At 35.6% G+C, this 19,148-nt stretch overlaps 3 protein-coding genes across 6 annotated transcripts in view; 1 reads left to right on the top strand and 2 right to left on the bottom strand.

Annotated features, from left to right (window-relative positions):
- LOC129940997 (uncharacterized) overlaps nucleotides 1–7,923 on the bottom strand; it is a 47,857-nt gene extending 39,934 nt beyond the window's left edge. Inside the window, exon 1 of the mRNA XM_056049534.1 lies at nucleotides 7,744–7,923. Within this exon, the coding sequence (XP_055905509.1) occupies nucleotides 7,744–7,923 (180 nt within the window). The remainder of the gene's footprint in view (nucleotides 1–7,743) is intronic.
- The window catches only part of LOC129953797 (protein roadkill), a 448,090-nt gene that overhangs the window by 309,017 nt on the left and 119,925 nt on the right, over nucleotides 1–19,148 (top strand). The window lies entirely within an intron of this gene.
- Nucleotides 14,288–18,976, bottom strand: LOC129953801 (uncharacterized). The gene is made up of 2 exons (XM_056067267.1): nucleotides 17,399–18,976; nucleotides 14,288–15,119 (listed from the first exon to the last, which is right to left on the bottom strand). Exons 1-2 carry the CDS (start codon nucleotides 18,734–18,736, stop codon nucleotides 15,108–15,110), a joined length of 1,350 nt encoding a protein of 449 aa, XP_055923242.1. The 5' UTR covers nucleotides 18,737–18,976; the 3' UTR covers nucleotides 14,288–15,107.

Below are 19,148 nucleotides of genomic sequence, written 5' to 3'. Positions count from 1 at the left end.
CAATCTCTGGCTTGAAATGTCATATTTTCTTTGGACTTGTTGTATACTATGGTGGTGTAAGTCTATAGTTGAATTTATTAACACATCCCATAGATAGGCGCTGGCGCTGGTGTAGCTTTTTTTACGAGTATTGCTGTTGCAGCACAACTCTTTTTTTTTTTGACAGACTGACAGCTCGACACGAGTCTTTCTCTCTTGTTTCTGCCCGTTCGCAACTTTCTTATCAAATCTTAAACCAAAACCAAACCAAAAGAAAAAAAAAGAAACGACCAGCAGTGGGAGGAGAGATTTTCTCCTGAGAGTTTGAAGCTTATATTTTAGTTTTTAGCCTTATTTGGTATAACCTCATCATCAAAGTCGATTCCGGGGCTGGCGCTGTTCAAGTTGCTGTTGCTTTTGCCGGTAGGCAAATGAATTGTCTCGAATTAGAGTCAAAAGTGAGATCGTGACTGAATGGAGATTTATACCAAAAACCAAAATAAAACTTTCTGTCAGACACACGCAGCAGCAGCAGTGAAAAAAAGAAAGAAAGAAAAAGAAGAAGAAGAAAACCAAACTCAAGAGTGACGTACATGTCATGTTTGCCAAGACCCAAGAGACGCTTTTCTGTGATGCATAGGTACACGTTAGTCGTTCGTAATCTAATCCTATATCCATTTCCAAATTCCATTCATCATCAATTCATGAAGCCGTAGCGTGAGTGTTGTTTTTCTTTTTTCTATTTCACTAGGAATCTCCCGCCTAATGGTTTTATGGTGAGGTGAAAAGCTTACTCACCGAAACAATTTAATCAACGAGACTGTGGAACGAGATAATGATAAAAAACCAAAATACGTCAAAAAAAAAGAAGAGTGAAACTCATTCAATCACTTAGTTCACTTTTTCTAGACTTGGAAGGTTTGGAGAAAAAAATGATGATCTTTTGGACAAAGTTTGAACTAACAATTTCTTAAACAAAATAGAAGAGATTTTAAATGGAAAGCCGATCGATGGTTTCACAGTTTGACATTACATGGATTTAGAAACTTTGTATATTTCGCCCATGATAGACAAAAACTATTTTCTTTTTTTGTTTTGCATTTCTTTGTTCAGTTTCAGAAAGACTGGTGTCGTAATAGGATATGTTTTATAACAATGCAATGAGAGAAAGGTAACTGAAATTTGAATAAACATAAAAGACGGAAGTGTTTCTTGTTTGTGTTTTGTTGACTTTGAAAATTATACAAAGCAACGCAAAGTAAAGGGTTTCTAGTTAACAAAAAATCATAATTTGAAAGCTAAGACACTTATGTCAACTGTCAGAAAACAAACTGTTAAAGTTTGACGTGTTTGCTAAGTTTTAAATAAGTTAGGACCATGAAAATTGAGTGAAATGGGGTTGGGGTTAAAATGCCAAATGTTTTTTAAAACTTAAACAAAAAGTCTTAACTGACATTATTATGTAACTTTGTTAGGAAGTAGATTAATTATTTTTAAACTTGTGTTTAGGAGAAATAGGGTTAATGAAAAATGCAAGGTTTATATTGTCAAATAGGTATGGAAATATACGAGTATGGGTTTCCAATAGAGGCAGGTTGATTTTGACAGCTCGTGGCGGCCATATTGTTTCTTTTCCTATATGTCAAAACGTTCTCTTTTAATCAGTCACTAAAGACAGATCATTGGTGATTGAAGTTTATTATTAATATGCAGTTGGAAATTGATCCCAATTTTTGTCGAAAAGTGATCTTTATCGATGAGGCCTATTTTTTGATTATGGGTACGTGAATAAGAGAAAATCCCGAATTTGGGAACACGCCAATTCACGTGAGATTCACGAGGTGCCAATGCATCCAAAAAGAGTTACTGTGTTTGGTGTGGATTTTGGCTGGAAGCGTCATAGGTCCGTACTTCTTTGACAATGATGCTGGTCAGATCATCACCGTCAACGGCGATCGCTTTCGGTCGCTGATCACCAACTTCTTGTTGGCTGAATTAAATGATATGGACACCGAAGACATATAATTTCAACAAGATAGCGTACATGCCACACAGTTGAATATACAATCGATATTTTGCTCGTTTTTATGGCATGGTTATTTAGCACCGAGACAATGAGTTTCTGGTGGAACTTTCTCAAGTCACAGGTACAACATATAATAAAGCTTAATCCGCCTGGGCATACCTTGTATAAGGTTTGTTACGATGGTATCGTCGGAATTTGTCCATTCCTCCACTAGGGCAGATCTCAGCCCATTGAGTGTTTCTGGAAGGGTGGGTCGCCTCCTTATCATTTTTCTCAAACGTGTTCGATGGGATTCATATCCGGACTCATCGCAGGCCAAGCCATTACATCGATATCCACTTCTTGGAAGTAGTCGGTAACGCACCTAGCTACGTGTGGTCTAGCATTGTCCTGCATTAGCACGAAATTGTCTATAATAAATGGTGCTAATGGAACCACATATTCCTCCAGAATGTTGTTAATGTAGTAACTGGAGTTTACCGATCCTTCTACGATGCGCTGCTCGGTTTTCAGTGCACGGAAATTCCCGCCCACACCATGACGAGACCTCCCCTGAAATTTTCGCGCTGGGCAACCGTTTCCGAAAAGTATCTTTCACCTGATCCTCTCCACACTCTGCTACGTCCATCTGGTGAGCGCAGACAAAACCTGGACTCATCAGTGAAAAGAACTCTACCCCAGACGGTCTCAGTCCTATCTAGGTAAAGTTGAACAATTCCATCCGATGTCGCTTGTGCTGTAACGTGAGACCTGGTACAAGAGCAGGTCTTCTTGCTCTCAGGCACTCTCCACTAATCGCCTCCTCACCGTTTGAGCATTCACAGCTCTCCCCCTAACGGATCGAAGTCTGTGAGACAACACAACCGCTGTTTGGTGAAGACCTCGAAGGCTTTGAAGCACCAAATATCGATCATCTCTTGCAGATGTTGGTCTGGGGCGACCTGAGCCTCTCCGCCGGTTACAGGAGTTGGTTTCCCTGTACCTTTGAATGGCTCTTCTTACCGTCGTCTCCGGTTTTCCGATCATAACAGCAGCATACCGCGCAGTTCGTCCATCCTCAACTAAAGCCAGCGCCTTCGTGACTTCTTCTGCCAATATTTGCATTTTTTTCACAAAAATCACTAAAAATCTGATAAAGATCAAATTCAAATAAACCCATTACAATAAACTAATTAAAACATTTTTTGGATCACGAAGCCAAAACTTTTATAACCCGCGTCTATTATACAAAAAATTATGAAGTTGCGGCTTTCCTCAATATAATGCACTTTATGTACTAATGTGATAAGGACAATCGAAAAACAGTGTAGAAATCAGAAAATAAATTCTGATGTGCCTCAGGGCTCTGTATTGTCTCCTTTTCTTTTTCTCACATAACAATCATCATAATTCTTAGCCTATGTTATGTTTGCATATCCAATAAGAGTTTTTTTGTTAGCAAATGTCACTTTTAAAGCTTGTAATTGTTTACATGTGTCAAGAAAAAAGTATTCAGGCTTCAAAAAACCATTGAAATTTTTAATATTTTATACAAAAGTATTGAACAGTTTTGCAGACCGAGTTTGCAAAACTGTAGAAGTTTTCAGTTGTTTTTAAAGCTTCAGTTTTAAAGTTCAGTTAAAATATCAATCTCTACCAACGCGATCGTAACCTTGCTGATTGGATTATCCGAATCGAAATGATCCAATCTTCATCGAAAAATCATCTTCAGCAAGAAGGCCATTTAGCCTCGGAGACTACATTAATATTCAGAATTGTTAATGCTTGGAGCACAATAGTTAAAAAGCCGTGTCTCTGTTTGGCGCGGTTTTCGGACTTTTGGTGTAATGTGACATAACTTTTATCGAAGTGATTTAACACCTTTAGACTTGGTAACACATAAAATATAAATTATTGTTTCAAAACCTTAAAAATCAGGAGTTGTATCAAATCTAGAACATCGTAGATGATTTCTTAAAAAAGGACTTAGAATCCTAGTTAAAGGTATTATTGGTTTTCATCATTGACATTTTTTTCGACATTTAAAAAATTTCAAACCGAGTAAAAGAGTCAAAATTGTTGTTTTTGGTATGAAAATAAAGTTGATATGTTGTTCATTTGTTCTCCTAAAACGTAGAACTTTTTTTCTAGTTATTTTTTAACTTTTAAATGATGAAATCGTTTTCAATAAACAAAGGTGATTGTTGATTTCACATTCCGTAATAACGTCATTCCACTGAAAGCGACGCATTTTCCTTGCATTTCCACCTGTCAGTTTTTCTTTCAATGATAAACTCTAGCCTTAAATGCTTAATTCCAAGCAGGACATATTTATTCAATGACAGCCATTTTCAATTAAAGCTATAACCAACCCACTTACTTGCTTTCTTAAAGTAGCGCTACAGTCCGGCCGGACCTGGGCCTTAACCAACATGCGTCTTTAGCCAGCTCGGTCCCTAGCTAGCTGTCTCCAGTTTCGCACACCAAGTTGGTTGAGCTCTTAACCCACCTGAGTCGCGGTTTTCTTCTACTGCGCCGTCCCTCGGGATTGGATTTGAAGACCTTCCGGTCTGGAGCGTTGATGTCCATTCGCTCTACATGACCTAGCCATCTAAGTCTTTGGACTTTAATTCTGTTAACTAAGTCAGTGTCGCTGTACAGTGTAAAGCCCGTACAGTTCGTCGTTATATCTTCTCCTCCATTCTCCATCTACGCATACGGGACCAAAAATCACCCCCAAATTTTTCCCTCGAAGCATCCTAACACGTTCTCGTCTTTCTTTGACAGGGTCCAGGCCTCAGCACCATAAATGAGAACCGGGATGATGAGTCATGAGTGTCTTTTAGATGGTGATTTTAGATGCTCGAAAGAGGACTTTACTTTTCAATTGCCTTGTAAATCCAAAGAAGCAGCGATTTGCAAGAGTTATTCTTCGTTGTCTGTGTTAATAGCGGTGCCTCGGTATATAAAGTCCTCAATTCCCTCAAAATTATAGCTGCCCATAGTGAAGTTTTGTTCAAAACGTCGTTGTTCAATGTTCTCTTTTGATAACATCATATACTTGGTCTTGCCCCCATTGACCACTAAACCCATCTTCTTCGCTTCCGTCGCAATGCTCAAAAACGCTCCACTGACATCACGCTTTGATCTTCCAATCATGTCAATTTCATCTGCGTATCCAGTAGTACTCGTGGCATGATGGTAAATGCGTTGGACTGTCATGCCAGAGGTCTTGGGTTTGATCTCTGCCTATGCCACCTAAAGTTTTATTCACGGGTACTGCCTCTTGCGAGGAATTGACAAAATCTCCAAGAGTAATTCTTGTCATGAAAAGTGCTTTCTCAATATTGCCGTTAAGATTCGGCTTAAAACTGTAGGTCCCTTCCATCCCTGACAACAGTACTCGCACACAGGAATGGTTGAGAGTTGTCAGTCACTAGGCCCTAGTTTCCAAACGGACTGTTGCGCCACCCAATTTTTTTTTTATCATCTGCGTACCCGAGTAATTGGGTAGACCTTAGACCCTTAGAAGATTGTGCCTCTAGTGTTGACGATTGAGTTTTGCACAATTCTTTCCAGAACGATATTGAAGAAGTCGCATAACAGTGCATAGCCTTGTCTTAAACTATTTTTGACATCAAATGCATCGGTGAGATCTTTTGCGTCATTCTGCAAAAACGGATAAGTTTGACAGGGATGCCAAAACTAGACATTGCTCTGTAGAGCTCTTGAATGTTCAAATGCTAGACATGTGCATTCAAGAGGACACAAGCGTCCACAGGTTTTTCTCAAAACCCACCTCTGTCCATCAACTACTACTCACACCTCCCCGCGTTGAACGTCGGTTGCCTAGTACCTCAACTGGAGATTGGGTTCTAACCCCATTGAAAAGTTGTTGGCGCAGCAAACGAGAGAGAGGGGAGAGGTTTTTCCACTGAGGAACCTTTCCTTATCCAGACGGCAGCGGACGAGTTCTCGAGATGGAATCAACGGTGGCGACTACAGTTCCAAGAATGTTGAGCTACTTAGTGAACACCTTATAGAGCTTCTACGACATATTCGGAGCCAAGGCCTTTAAGGTTGATCCGGCTCCCCGTCCTTGGGGAGCTTTCAATGATGAAAACCAATGATAGCTTTAACTGACACCTTTGTTTTATTTTATCAGAGAAAAATTCCAAGTCTTTCAACTACCATTGCCGAAAAAATAACTTTGAGCTAAAATGACTAAAGAACGTCTTACCCAGCATCATTCATACGTCATTAAATCTTTTTATTTTCAAACATACGTAAAAAAAAAGTCCCCCACATATTATCGTACCCTTAAAGTGCTTCCATATTTTTACAATTCTTCTACATTATTTCCGATCAATTGGTAAAACAAAACTCTTTGAAGTCACTCTATTTTTTTTGTATTTGGAAGATAACAATATTTTAAAAAGACCCTACCTTTGAAAAGTTGCAATGCCTTTTGAAGTTTTACGTCTACATTCAAAATTAATTACAAAACTTTAAAAAACCAATCAATAACCACTTTCGGCAAACGACTTTATAAAACTGTCATATTTTGTCCACTTCAAAAAACCAATCGTCAACAAATTTTCTCACATTTTTTTCTTTCACTATAAAAATATTTACCCAACAAGTGCTGTGTACTTTTATACCGGTTACCAATTATAATTATAGTTTAATTAAAATTATTGACAACAACAAATTGCATCAATACATCAATACATGTATCAATAATATTATGCAATATCTTCAAATGCACGTGTATCTTTTTTCCTTATAAATAAATACACGAAAAAAGTGCATATTAATTAAAGTGAAAAACACACTATCAGATTGCAAAACTAACAAAAGAAAATGCAGAAAGAAAAAGTAGTGAAAATGCTGCTCAAAGAGAAAAGCTTAATAAAACTGTCTACATTCATACTTACAGTTCATTCGTTCATCGAATCAAGAGTCTGTCTTATCTTTCTGCCATATCGATCACTTTATTAAGGTGAAAACACGCATTCACATTACATTAATAAATTCATAGTAACTGTCACTGCTGGCCACGCGCCTCCTCCATATCGTCACCAGCATAGCCCCCTTCCCATCGCACCGTCCGTCAACTTGTGTAGAGAGTGCGAGTTTTCACTTTCTATAAAAATTTTAATGAAATTATACGCATTGTTACAATTTCCTTCTTATATCTTGCCTAACTTAGAGGAATGGACCATTTCCTTATTTTTTCATAAGTCAAGGTTTTGAGAAATAATAAATCACTTTGGATAACCTAGATCCGTTTTTTTAGATGTCGAAATGTTAAACGGTCCCAAAATCTTGATTTATCTTCAATCCCCTTAAACAGTGCGCAAGATTTTTAAATTATTTCCAAAAAATCTATATTCGGTACCCTGTGGCGTATGCGTAACATTTTTTTGCAATTTTTTGTTTTCACCAACACAAAAATATATAAAATACTTTGCAGACACCTACGCTTCAAACAAAACAAAATAAAATAAAAGACTTTAAAAATAAAAACTTTAAATATTCACATTCAGTTCAGTTTCGCTCTGTTTGTGTCGTAAATCACACAAAAGGCAACAAATAATCAAAAAAAAAAAATAATACAGAAACACACAATTCTGCTCGAATGGAAATGCTATAAAAGAAAACTTTCCCTTCGAAAGCGCCGTCGCTGTTTTATTCAAAAATTGAAGAAAAAAAAAATCAACCATTACCAACCAAAAGGATGTGCACATGAAGCAAACCCAAAAAAAGAGAAGGTCAGTCTCGGTCTCAGCAGCACCAGCAGCGCCAGGGCCAGCGGCAGCAGCACCATCACCATTACCATCACTACCATCGCCAGCAGTCACATCCACTCTCCTCTCACTCTTTGTTTGTGCATTGTTACCATTTTCATTGAAGACAATAAATAATCCAGCCCACATGATGACAGCTGGCAATGGCTATGATATTGGAAAGTGCTCGAAGTGCTCTATAGGTTGAATTTTAGTGCTCGATTTAAGGGCTATCTGTTCGAGGCCATAAAAGAGAGCTAATCGCGTTAAATACCCGCTCTATTCTTAACCTAAAAAAACACTAAGCGATCAATCAAATCAAAAGGGCCCCACTTTAGACATGTGTTTTGTTGTATGTACTCGTACATACATATATGCAATTAACAGCCCAAAAAGAGACACTCTTCAACACAGGACTGTTGTTATAAGCAAGGATTGCCAGATTGGGCTATTTGGGCTATTTTGCAGAAATTAGACATTTTTTTTTTCTTAAACTGCTGACAAAAAAATTAGTTTGACAGCCAAATAATAATAGCGGTAAAAATAGAACAAATCTTACCTTGGGCTATATTCTTGTCCACTCAAATAAATAATAATGAAAACAACTGCCTTTTTACAGCTAAACACCTTATTGATTATTCATCAATTTTTAAAAACAAAAATGTATATTGTATTTAACGGAACTGGGCTACTTTTTTTCGGCTCGAGCTAATCGCTCTATTCTCAACTAAAAACACTAAGTCAACAATTAAATCAAAATGCCCAACTTCAAAAAGTTATGTTGTAGCCAGACTTTGAAGATTTGGCTATTTTGTCGGCAATGGGGCTAGTTTGCAGAAATTATCCATTTTTATCCAAATTTGTTGACAAAAAAATGAGCTTGACAGCCAATTATAATTGCGCTAAAAAATAGCCCAAATCTTATATTGGGCTATATTCTTGCTCGCTCAAATAAATGATAATGAAAACAACTGTCTTGTAACTGCTAAAAAACCTTAATTGAGGTAATATTTATTCTTTGTCTATTTTTATGAAGATAAAATGTATGTAACGAAACTGGGCTACTTTTTTCGGCTGCTCTATTCTCGACTTAAAACACTGCGCGATCAATCAAATTAAAAGACCTAATATCTTGGATGTGTTTCGTGTTATGTTATTGCATGCTTTGCAATAAACAACCCACCCAGGTAGTCAGCCTTGCCAGATTGGGTTATTAATCGGAAATTGGGCTACCTTTGTCATAATATTGCTGTAAATAGCCCAAATGAAATCTTGTTCCATGTTTTTCTTTTTATGATATAAATAGAACTGTGTTAATGTTGATAACTCATTTATTTTAATGACAGCAAAATTATATATTTTAGTTTTCAAAATTGAGCTACTAATTAGGCTACTTTTTTAGCTCTGAGTAAATGGCGTTAAATACCTACTCTATTCTCAACTTAAAACACTATGGAACCGATCTTATTTATGGGTCTAACTTTTGTGCCCAAAAGAGACTCCTTTCCACAGAGGCCTGTTATTGTAAATAAGGATTGCCAGATTGGTCTAACGCTAACTAACTGGGCTACTTTTTTCGGCTCCGCGCGATTCGCTCTATTCTCAACTAAAAACACTAAGCCAACAATGAAATCAAAATACCCAACTTCAGACATGTGTTTATGTTATGTGTATGCAATTAACAACCCGAAAAGGCCTGTTGTAGCCAGGCTTGTCAGATTGCGCTATTTATCGAAAATTGATCTATCTCTTTATAATTGCTGTTTAAATAGCCCAAATCTAATCTTAGGTCATATTTTTCTTTTTATAAATGTCTTAATGTTGATTACGCACATCTTTGTATGACAAACAAAAATGGATATTTTATTTTCCAAAACTGGGCTACTTTTTCGGCTCCGGTCTAATCGCGTTAAATACCTACTCTATTTTTAACTTAAATAAACACTGCGAACATTCTTATTAAAGGGTCCAACTTTTGTGTTACAAATATGGAATTACCAGACTAAAAAGAGACAACAGATTGGACTATTAATCGAACAAAATAGGCATTTACATAATTGTGCTATAAATAGCCCAAATTTATCAGGGGCAAAATTTCCCTCCCATAAATAAATAATAATGCCCACAACTGCCTTTTAGCAGCTATTAACGTTAACTTTGTTGATATCAAAACCTTATCTACTTTTGTGTAAAAAGAAATTATATATAATTTAACAAAATTGAGCTAATTATTGATCTACTTTTTCGACTCCGGTCTAATCGACTTAAATACCTTTTCTTTTCTCAACTAAAAATACTATGCAATTAAACTAATTAAATGTTCCAACTTTTATGTTATGCATATGCAAATAATTGTCCAAAAAGAGATAACGACCCAAAGAGGCCTATTGTAGCCAGGCTTGTCAGATTGAGCTATTTATCATTTTTACTATATTTATCGTTAGTTGTTTTAATATTTACATATATTTCTTCCATTTTAATAAAAAGAAACATTTATATTTTATTTTTAAAAACTGGGCTATTATTTGAGCTACTTTTCGGTTGGATTCGATTTTGCGCTACAAATATTTCTAAAGTGAGCTAGTTCATGACATGGCAACCCTGAATATAGTTGGACAATGGACAATGACAAGTCTCGTGTGTAGCCGATATCAAAAGCCTTCAAAAACCGACGACGACGGCAACTACCAAAGCTTAAACAATCACTCGCTTTCCCTAAAAAAAAATACATAGTTCTTTTTCATGTTGTGTCTTTATTTTATTTGAGTTGCACAACAGATAAAGAGAAGTTTTGTCTGTTTTGTGTTATTGTTGTTGGACTTATTTTAGTTTTGAGAAGCGTAAAGCGTAACGCTAAATTTTCCCTTTTCGGTGTGAGAATTGTAAACATTACAAACAAAAATTAAGACAACAAAAAATTACACAAAAATTGAATTGAGGGCTGCTTTACCATCTGCCTGACCCTGTTACGAATTGAAATTGCCTTTCCATCATCATCTTCGGTTTTTTAGAATTGTATCGAAGCAGCAGCCACGCCACAAAGCACTTTCAGCTTCGAGGCTCCTTTTCTCACCAAAGCAAAGCAAATCGTATCAGACTGTATAGAGTGTGAATTAACGTTTTTAATGATGTAATCACCACTTAACATGCAATTACAACAACGAGCTATCGATATGATACAAAATGTCTGCTGTTTTATTTTTATTCGAATGTTTTGTTTGTTCTTACAACATCGAGAAAGATAAGATTGTGAACGGTAAATTAATTTAGAGAAAAGATTGAAATGAATAGATTTTTTTTTTATTTTAATGAACAAAATTTTATATGAACATTTTCTGAGTTTTGATTTTATGGCGAAATTTCAAAGCGTTTCATATCGTAGCTATTTTTACTCCTGTCAATTTGTATTTGATCTCAATTGATTGTACGCCAAAAACTTGAGGCAATCCAGAAAGTAATTGGGTCCGTACATTCTCGGTATTTCATTTCGAAATGATACACGAAAAATATCGTCTATCTTTATAGAACAAGATAAACACTTTGGTGGAATGAATGTAGCAGTAATGAATTCAGTAGAAATGATGTTCACCTACCCAATAGATCAAACCATATGGCTATTATGCCGGTTTAAACATGGGTTTCCAATGCTTTGAAAGTTGCTGGCTTGCGGGATAAACTAATAGCTCAAAATAGCCCAATTTAAAAATCCGGAATCTGTCACCAAATTGATATTGCCATAAATTGATGGTAAGCCAAATGTCTTGCTGATTAATTTTTGGAAACAAAAACTTGCTAGAACTTTCCATTCTTTGCACCGGCAGCTTATTCCCTAAATAAATTAAAACAAGAGCACATAGTTCCGCCAGCGTGTAAACTGCATACAATCGCTCGTGGAGAACCAGCACCTAGGGACTTACAGCTCTTAACACTTCTTGTGTGCTAATTGTCATTAATTGAGGTGACCAACAGTTGTAATGCTTTACTTACAGGAGTTGAACCCAAAATATTTGGTATGACAGTCCTACCATAACGCTTACCATAACGCCATGGATTTAATAGGTTTATGAACTTGGCGAACAAGTATAATGTTTTCAAAGTAAAATCCCACTTATTTTATCTGGCCCTAAACGGTTAATTGGGAATTGTCAAAGCTCATTGAACAGAAATGTCAACAAAGTTTGACATTTTAACTGTCAAACCATAGACAACAACTATCAAAACTTCTATCGCATTCTGTAACTCTAATTTTCCAAGACATGGATTTCTTGAATTATATTGGTCCTAATTGCTTAATCGTTTCCGCATTTTTGGCATCAAATCGGTTCTTTACGGTTTCATACAGAAAAGTCCAAGAGGCAGCCAATTGCCATCGTCAAGACGGCTAATAACTTTAGTGCGCAAATAAATGCCATCTTGCATAAAGTGGTGCTCGGCCAAATCCGTCGGTGACCTAAACGTTGCTCCCAGGCTTATTTTCAAAGAAAAATGTTCCAATAAGACCACCACTCCAAAATCCGCATCAAAATGTCAGGCTCTGAGACAATTTCCCTTATTTCTTTTCGTGTTCTTGTTGGCTCAATATTATATCATCTTTTTCTATACTGAATACTGATTACCAACTCTTCAAAGACCCTTTGTTTTTCTTTTCTACAATTTTTTTGTTGACAAATAAATATCAATATGGGTAACCTTAATGTCACCCTCTATTTAAGCAAACTGCCTGTTTCATATCAAATTATCTCTTCCCTGAAAACCTTCTTCAATAAACAAACAAACAAACAAATATGATATTGGTTTATTTTATATCATATTTTTCCCCCAAATAATTGATCTCACTCGTGTACTATCCCCCTTTACCATCAAGAATCTTAATTTAAAAAAAAAATTGATGGTGACACGAGAAAACTAACAACTAAAAGAGGTCATCACTCCTTGATTGTTCGTTCATTGGGGTTTCTTCTTGTTGACAATCGATTGACAGAAAAAAAATAATAATAAGCCAATCTATTTCTTTAAGTATATAATATTTTCATTGGTTAAGTAAAAGTCGGTCAAATCATCTGAATTATTATAACAACTTTTATCTGCAATACAAATCACTCATCAAAATGGTAATGGGATCAATTACACAAACTTTATGAAGTATGTTAGTTACAGTTTCTGTGAAAAGAAGTGCTCTTTCAACAATTCTTCGCTTCTATCTTAACTGAAATAGTGATTCTGGAAAACATTAAAATCCACTCAAAGTCACTGAATTTTCCTCTGAAAGCAAATTTTCAGCAAACTCACGACGTTGTCTGTGGTTTTCTTAATGTACTTCCCACATTAGTGCATTTTTGTTAGTGTGTAGACTCAAGTCCCGACGTCAAAATTGCTTTTATTTGGTGTCTAATAAGGGTCTTGTCTTTGTGCACTGTCTTAAGCAAACTCCTCCATTACGAAGTAACGAATACATGACATTGGCCTTAGTTATTTTCCACCAGCTTCCAGTTCCATGAAATTTTAAACAGAGGTACCCACAGTTCCCGACGAAAACTTAAAGCTTATTTGATGTCTGCTAGAGGTCAAGTTTTTATGCACTGTAAGTCAGCTCCTCAAGTACGAAGCCAACGAACACATTACATTGCCTGTAGGTATTTACCAACAGCTTCCAGGTCTATGAAATTTTAAACAAAGGTACCCACAATTCCTTACGTAAATTTAAAGCTTAGTTGATGTGTTCGAGAGCTAAAGATTTTGTGAGCTGTAAGTCAACTCCTCAATTACGAAGCCAACTAACACATTACATTGCCTGTAGTTATTTACCACCAGCTTCCCGGTCTATGAAATTTTAAACAAAGGTCCCCACAATTCCCGACGCAAATTTAAAGCTTAGTTGATGTCTGCGAGAGATCAAGTTTTTATGCACTGTAAGTCAACACCTCAAGTAAGAAGTCCAACGAACACATGATATACTCTGTAGTTATTTACCATCAGCTTCCAGTTCAATGAAATTTTAAACAGACATTGCCACGATTCCCGACGCAAATTTAAAGCTTATTTGATATCTGTGAGAGGTCAAATTTCTATGCGCTGTAAGTCAGCTCCTCAATTACGAAGCCAACGAACACATTACATTGCCTGTAGTTATTTACCATCATCTTCCAGGTCTATACAATTTTTAACAGAGATAACCACAATTCCTGACGCAAATTTAAAGCTCATTTGATGTTTGCAAGAGGGCAAACTTTTATGCACTGTAAGTGAACACTTCAAGTAAGAAGTCCAACGAACACACGACATTGCCTGTAGTTATTTACCAACAGCTTCCAGGTCTATGAAATTTTTAACAGAGATAACCACAATTCCCGACGCAAATTTAAAGCTTAGTTGATGTCTGCGAGACATCAAGTTTTTATGCACTGTAAGTCAACACTTCAAGTAAAAAGTCCAACGAACACATGACAATGCCTGTAGTTATTTACCATCAGCTTCTTGTTTTATCTATATATGTAGTTCAATATTAAAAGACTAGTTTAAGTATACTGGGTATAGAAGAAAGGTCTTTATTCGATGAAGGTCTAAATCTTACTAACTATAATGACAATAGGTATATACTTAACTAGGTTATATACAGGTTTATATATAGCATCATAGTATAAGTATAAGTATACAACATCTCCCTTTTTAACAATAATAATACTAATTATAACTATTAAATTTAAGTATAACGGTTTTTTAGATAAAAGTTTAAATTATTCAAAATTATTTAATAATATTCAAAAGCAAAATAATGTATTAATTTAAAACTACAAATTGAGTATCTCTTACACATGTATTTTTATGTATGGTTGTAACTAAGTTTATCAGGTGGTATTACCTTCCTTCCAAAACGAGTCTTGTATTCTTTTGTTAAAAATTCGTTATTATTTGATTCCGGGTTATTTTTATAACTTGATTGAATGTCATTTTCAGTTGAACCAGGCTTTTCAATATTAGGCGTATTCGAATTCGGATCTATGTTCAAAATATGTTGGCGATTTCGACGACTTACAGTTCCGTCTTCACCTTTAACAATAAAAGATCGTGGTTCTTGACATAACTCCACTACCCTTCCTGGAATCCAAACAGATGTCGGATTCTTCTTATAATAAATGTTTTCACCCGGTTCAATTGGTTTCAAGTCTCGAGCATTTTTATTGTAGTATCTTTGTGTTTTTTGAGTTTTTTCTTGAACTAACTGTTTATATTTGTTGACATTAACTAAAGTTGGTTTTAAAATGTTTGTGGACACAGGAATTTTTGTTCTTAATTTTCTTGACATAAGCAGTTCAGACGGAGAAGGTAAAGTGCCTTTAGAAGTTGTTCTGTAATGAAGAAGAGCGACATATGGATCGGTATTAGAATCTTTGCATTTATTTAAAAGTTTTTTAATTGTTTGAATTGATCTTTCGGCTAGGCCGTTTGAACGTGGTAAGTAAGGTGACGATGTCTTATGATCAATATTCCACTCTTCACAAAATTTATTAAACTCTTTGGAGTTGTAAGGTGGACCATTATCGGAAATCATAATAGCTGGCACACCATGTCGTGCAAATATCGACTTCAATTTAGTAATTACAAACTTACTGGAATTTCCGTTATTAAGAAGTTCAATTTCGATATATTTTGAAAAATAATCGACTGCCAATAGATAAAGTTTTTTGTCAAATTCAAAAATATCAGTTCCAATTTTATACCAAGGAATATTAATAATTTCATGTGGGAATAGAGTTTCTTTTTGATTTGAGTTTCTATAGCGCATACAACTTTCGCAATTTGTTACGACATTTGAAATGTCATTCTTTATACAAGGCCAAAACACTATAGATTTGGCAAGACTTTTGCAGCGCTGAATACCCATATGACCCTCATGTATGAGTTTTAAAATATCTGGTCGAAGCGAAGTGGGTATTACTATTTGATTATTTTTAAATATAACATCGTCTATGACATGTAAATCATCTTTGATACTAAAATATGGCATTGCCATTTTTTCTATAGACTTTTTGTTTGAAGGCCACCCTGACTGAATATATATTTTGATTTTGGAAAGGATTGGATCATTTAAAGTTTCATCCCGAATTTGTTTCAATTTTGAAGAAGACACAGAAAGATTTCTGATCAAAAGATCACAATGCAGAGATAAATCTTTATCGAAATCTGTCAATGTACTTTCAGGTAAAGCTGCTCTGGAAAGAGTGTCCGCCGTGAACATCTCCTTTCCAGGCTTGAAAACGACGGTCAGATCATATGCTTGTAATCTCAACATAAATCTTTGGAGCCTTGCCGGAACTTTATGCAAAGGTTTATTAAAAAGTGGCACAAGTGGCTTGTGATCCGTTTCAACGATCACATTCCTGCCGAAGACATATTGGTGAAACTTGACACAACCAAACAAAATAGCAAAAAGCTCTTTTTCAATTTGAGCGTAATTTTGCTGACTGGCGGTTAAAGTGGCGGAAGCGAAAGCAATTGGACTGTTGTTATGGTATATGACAGCACCTACTGCACCTTTAGATGCATCGACTGAAAGAGTAAGAGGTTTATTTGGGTCGTAAAATGTAAGTATAGGTGCATTCGAAATGATTTCTTTCAATTTAAGAAATTCTTTTTCGTGTACATCGGTCCAATGCCACTGAATTTCTTTTTTTAAAAGCTGACGAAGATTAGAATTTTGAAAAGATAAATGTTTTACAAATGAACCTAAATAATTAACCATTCCCAGAAATCGTTGCAAATCTGCGACAGATTTTGGTCGTGGCATATTGCAAATCGCTTTGATTTTAGAATCATCCGGTTTGATTCCATCTTTATTAAAAATATGACCTATAAATTTTAATTCATTTAAACAAATTTTTGATTTTGACTTGTTAAATTTCAGACCTATTGATCGCGCTCGCTCTAATACTCTATTTAAAATTTCGTTATGTTTATTCAAAGTGTCCGCAAAAATTAAGAAATCATCAATAAATATCATCACACCCTCTATATCAGAAAAACTTTTGACCATTTGAGCATGAAAAATTTCGGGTGCGCATTTTATGCCGTATGGCATTCTTAAAAATCTATATCTCCCGAACGGAGTTATAAAAGTGCATGCCTTCGATGATTCCTCATCAAGTGGAATAATCCAAAAACCGGAATTGGCGTCAAGCGACGTAAAATATTTTGCTCCACTCAGTTTAGCTTTGAAATCATCTAAGCTGGGGAACTGGAAATGCGACCGAAGAATCGCCTTGTTAAGATTTCTAGGATCGAGACATAACCTTAATTTTCCGTTAGGTTTCTTAACAAGAACAATTGAACTAACCCAATCAGTTGGCTCATCGACCCTGACTATGACATTCAATTTCGTCATTCTTAAAAGCTCTTCTTTAAGGGAATCTAATAAACTAAATGGAATTTTTCGCGGACAGTCTATCACTGGAATTACGGCTGGATTGATTTGTAAATGACACTCATTTTTTAGTAAACCTAACCCTTGAAACACATCACTGAATTTAGAAAATATTTTAGAATAAATAGAATCATTACTTAATTTAGAAATATAATCTTTTGAATCAAAATTAGTATTACAAGAATTTAAATTTTTAATTTCATCTACCTTTTTGATTAAATTAAGTTTAATAGACGACTGAAGACCAATAATAGCTTGACACTTTAAATTCAGCACGTAAAAAAGAATTTTGTAGTGATGACCTCTGTGTTGACAATTTAAGTTGCAATACCCAATGACTGGAAGAACTTCTCTGCTGAATGTCATGATTTTTGTGGATGACTTCATTACTTTAACTCCACTGCAAATTTTTTCGAACATTTGCTTTGAAATTATATTTGCTTGTGCACCTGTGTCTATTTGACATTGCACAGATGTACCGTTGATGTGAATAGGCACTATCCATCGATCTACTTGCTCTGATGACGACGAAACTGCATAAGCTTGTTGTATGTGCACCATCCCAATAAATAACTGGGCTGTGTCTTCCGAAAGCTCATCATAATCAGAAGAGACGTCGACATTTCTTATGTATGCTTTTTTGTTTTTGCACATTTTAGCGAAATGGTTCATTCTTTTACAGTTGTTGCACCTCACTCCCAGAGCTGGGCATTTACTTCTATGTATTTCTCCGCACTTGTAGCAGCGCTTTTCATGTGCCGATGATGAACTCTTTTGTTTATTGTTATATACTTGATGGCTTGGTACATATGATGACGATCGGCTGTTGTGTGAAGAGTGTATATTATTTTTGTTGGAGAGCGACGAAGACGAATTATTATTGTGATGGTGATTTTGTGACTTTGACGTTGAACGGTGAATAGCGGCGATAACGTTGTTGCTGTTGTTGCTACTTGCTAGCTGCAACTGTTGAGCTTGCCCTTTTGTTGCTTCCATCGTTTTTGCAATGTCGATGGCTCTGTCGAATTTTATGCCACCTTCATTTAATAATCTTTCTTTGATGCTTGAAAAATTATTATTTAACCCACATACGAAAATATCACGGAGTAAATCCTCCCTTAGATCTTTAAAATCACATGTCAGACTCAGATTTTTTAAGACTGTGATATATTCGTCGATTGACTCACCATCTTTTTGTGACCTTGTGAAGAATTTATGACGCTCCATGACGATGTTGACTTTGGGAAGAAAGTAGGCTTCCAGTTTCTCAATTAATTTGTCATACTTCACGACGACTAGGTTCTCGTTGAAGGAATTGAAGATTTCCAAAGAATCTGGCCCCATGTAGTGAAGTAGTAGTGCGACTTTTCGTTTATCGCCTTGGTCCTCCAGATTAGATGCTCGAAGAAAAATTTTAAATTGGTTTAGCCAATTCTTCCACGTGGATGGTAGATTCGTTGATTTAAGGTTGAGTGGTGAAATGGATGCCGTAATATTATTCACAATTGCATACATATTTGCGGTTGGTTTTGGCGGGTCGGTCATTTTTATTTTTTTTTTTAATTTTATGTTACAGATCGACAAAGAAAATACATTATCTAATTGAATTAATTATTAACACACCTGACACCATGTTTTATCTATATATGTAGTTCAATATTAAAAGACTAGTTTAAGTATACTGGGTATAGAAGAAAGGTCTTTATTCGATGAAGGTCTAAATCTTACTAACTATAATGACAATAGGTATATACTTAACTAGGTTATATACAGGTTTATATATAGCATCATAGTATAAGTATAAGTATACAACACTTCTAAGTCAATGAAATTTTAAACAGAGGTACCCACAATTCCCGACGCAAACTTAAAGCTTAGTTGATGTCTGCGAGAGGTCAAATTTGTATGCACTCTAAGTCTACTCTTCAAGTACGAAATCCAACTAACACATTATATA

This window comes from Eupeodes corollae, chromosome 1 (genome assembly GCF_945859685.1).
Source record: "Eupeodes corollae chromosome 1, idEupCoro1.1, whole genome shotgun sequence".
In the NCBI taxonomy this organism is placed as follows: domain Eukaryota; kingdom Metazoa; phylum Arthropoda; class Insecta; order Diptera; family Syrphidae; genus Eupeodes; species Eupeodes corollae.
The sequence above is the reverse complement of the archived record's forward strand: the minus strand, read 5'-3'. Positions and strand labels throughout refer to the sequence as shown.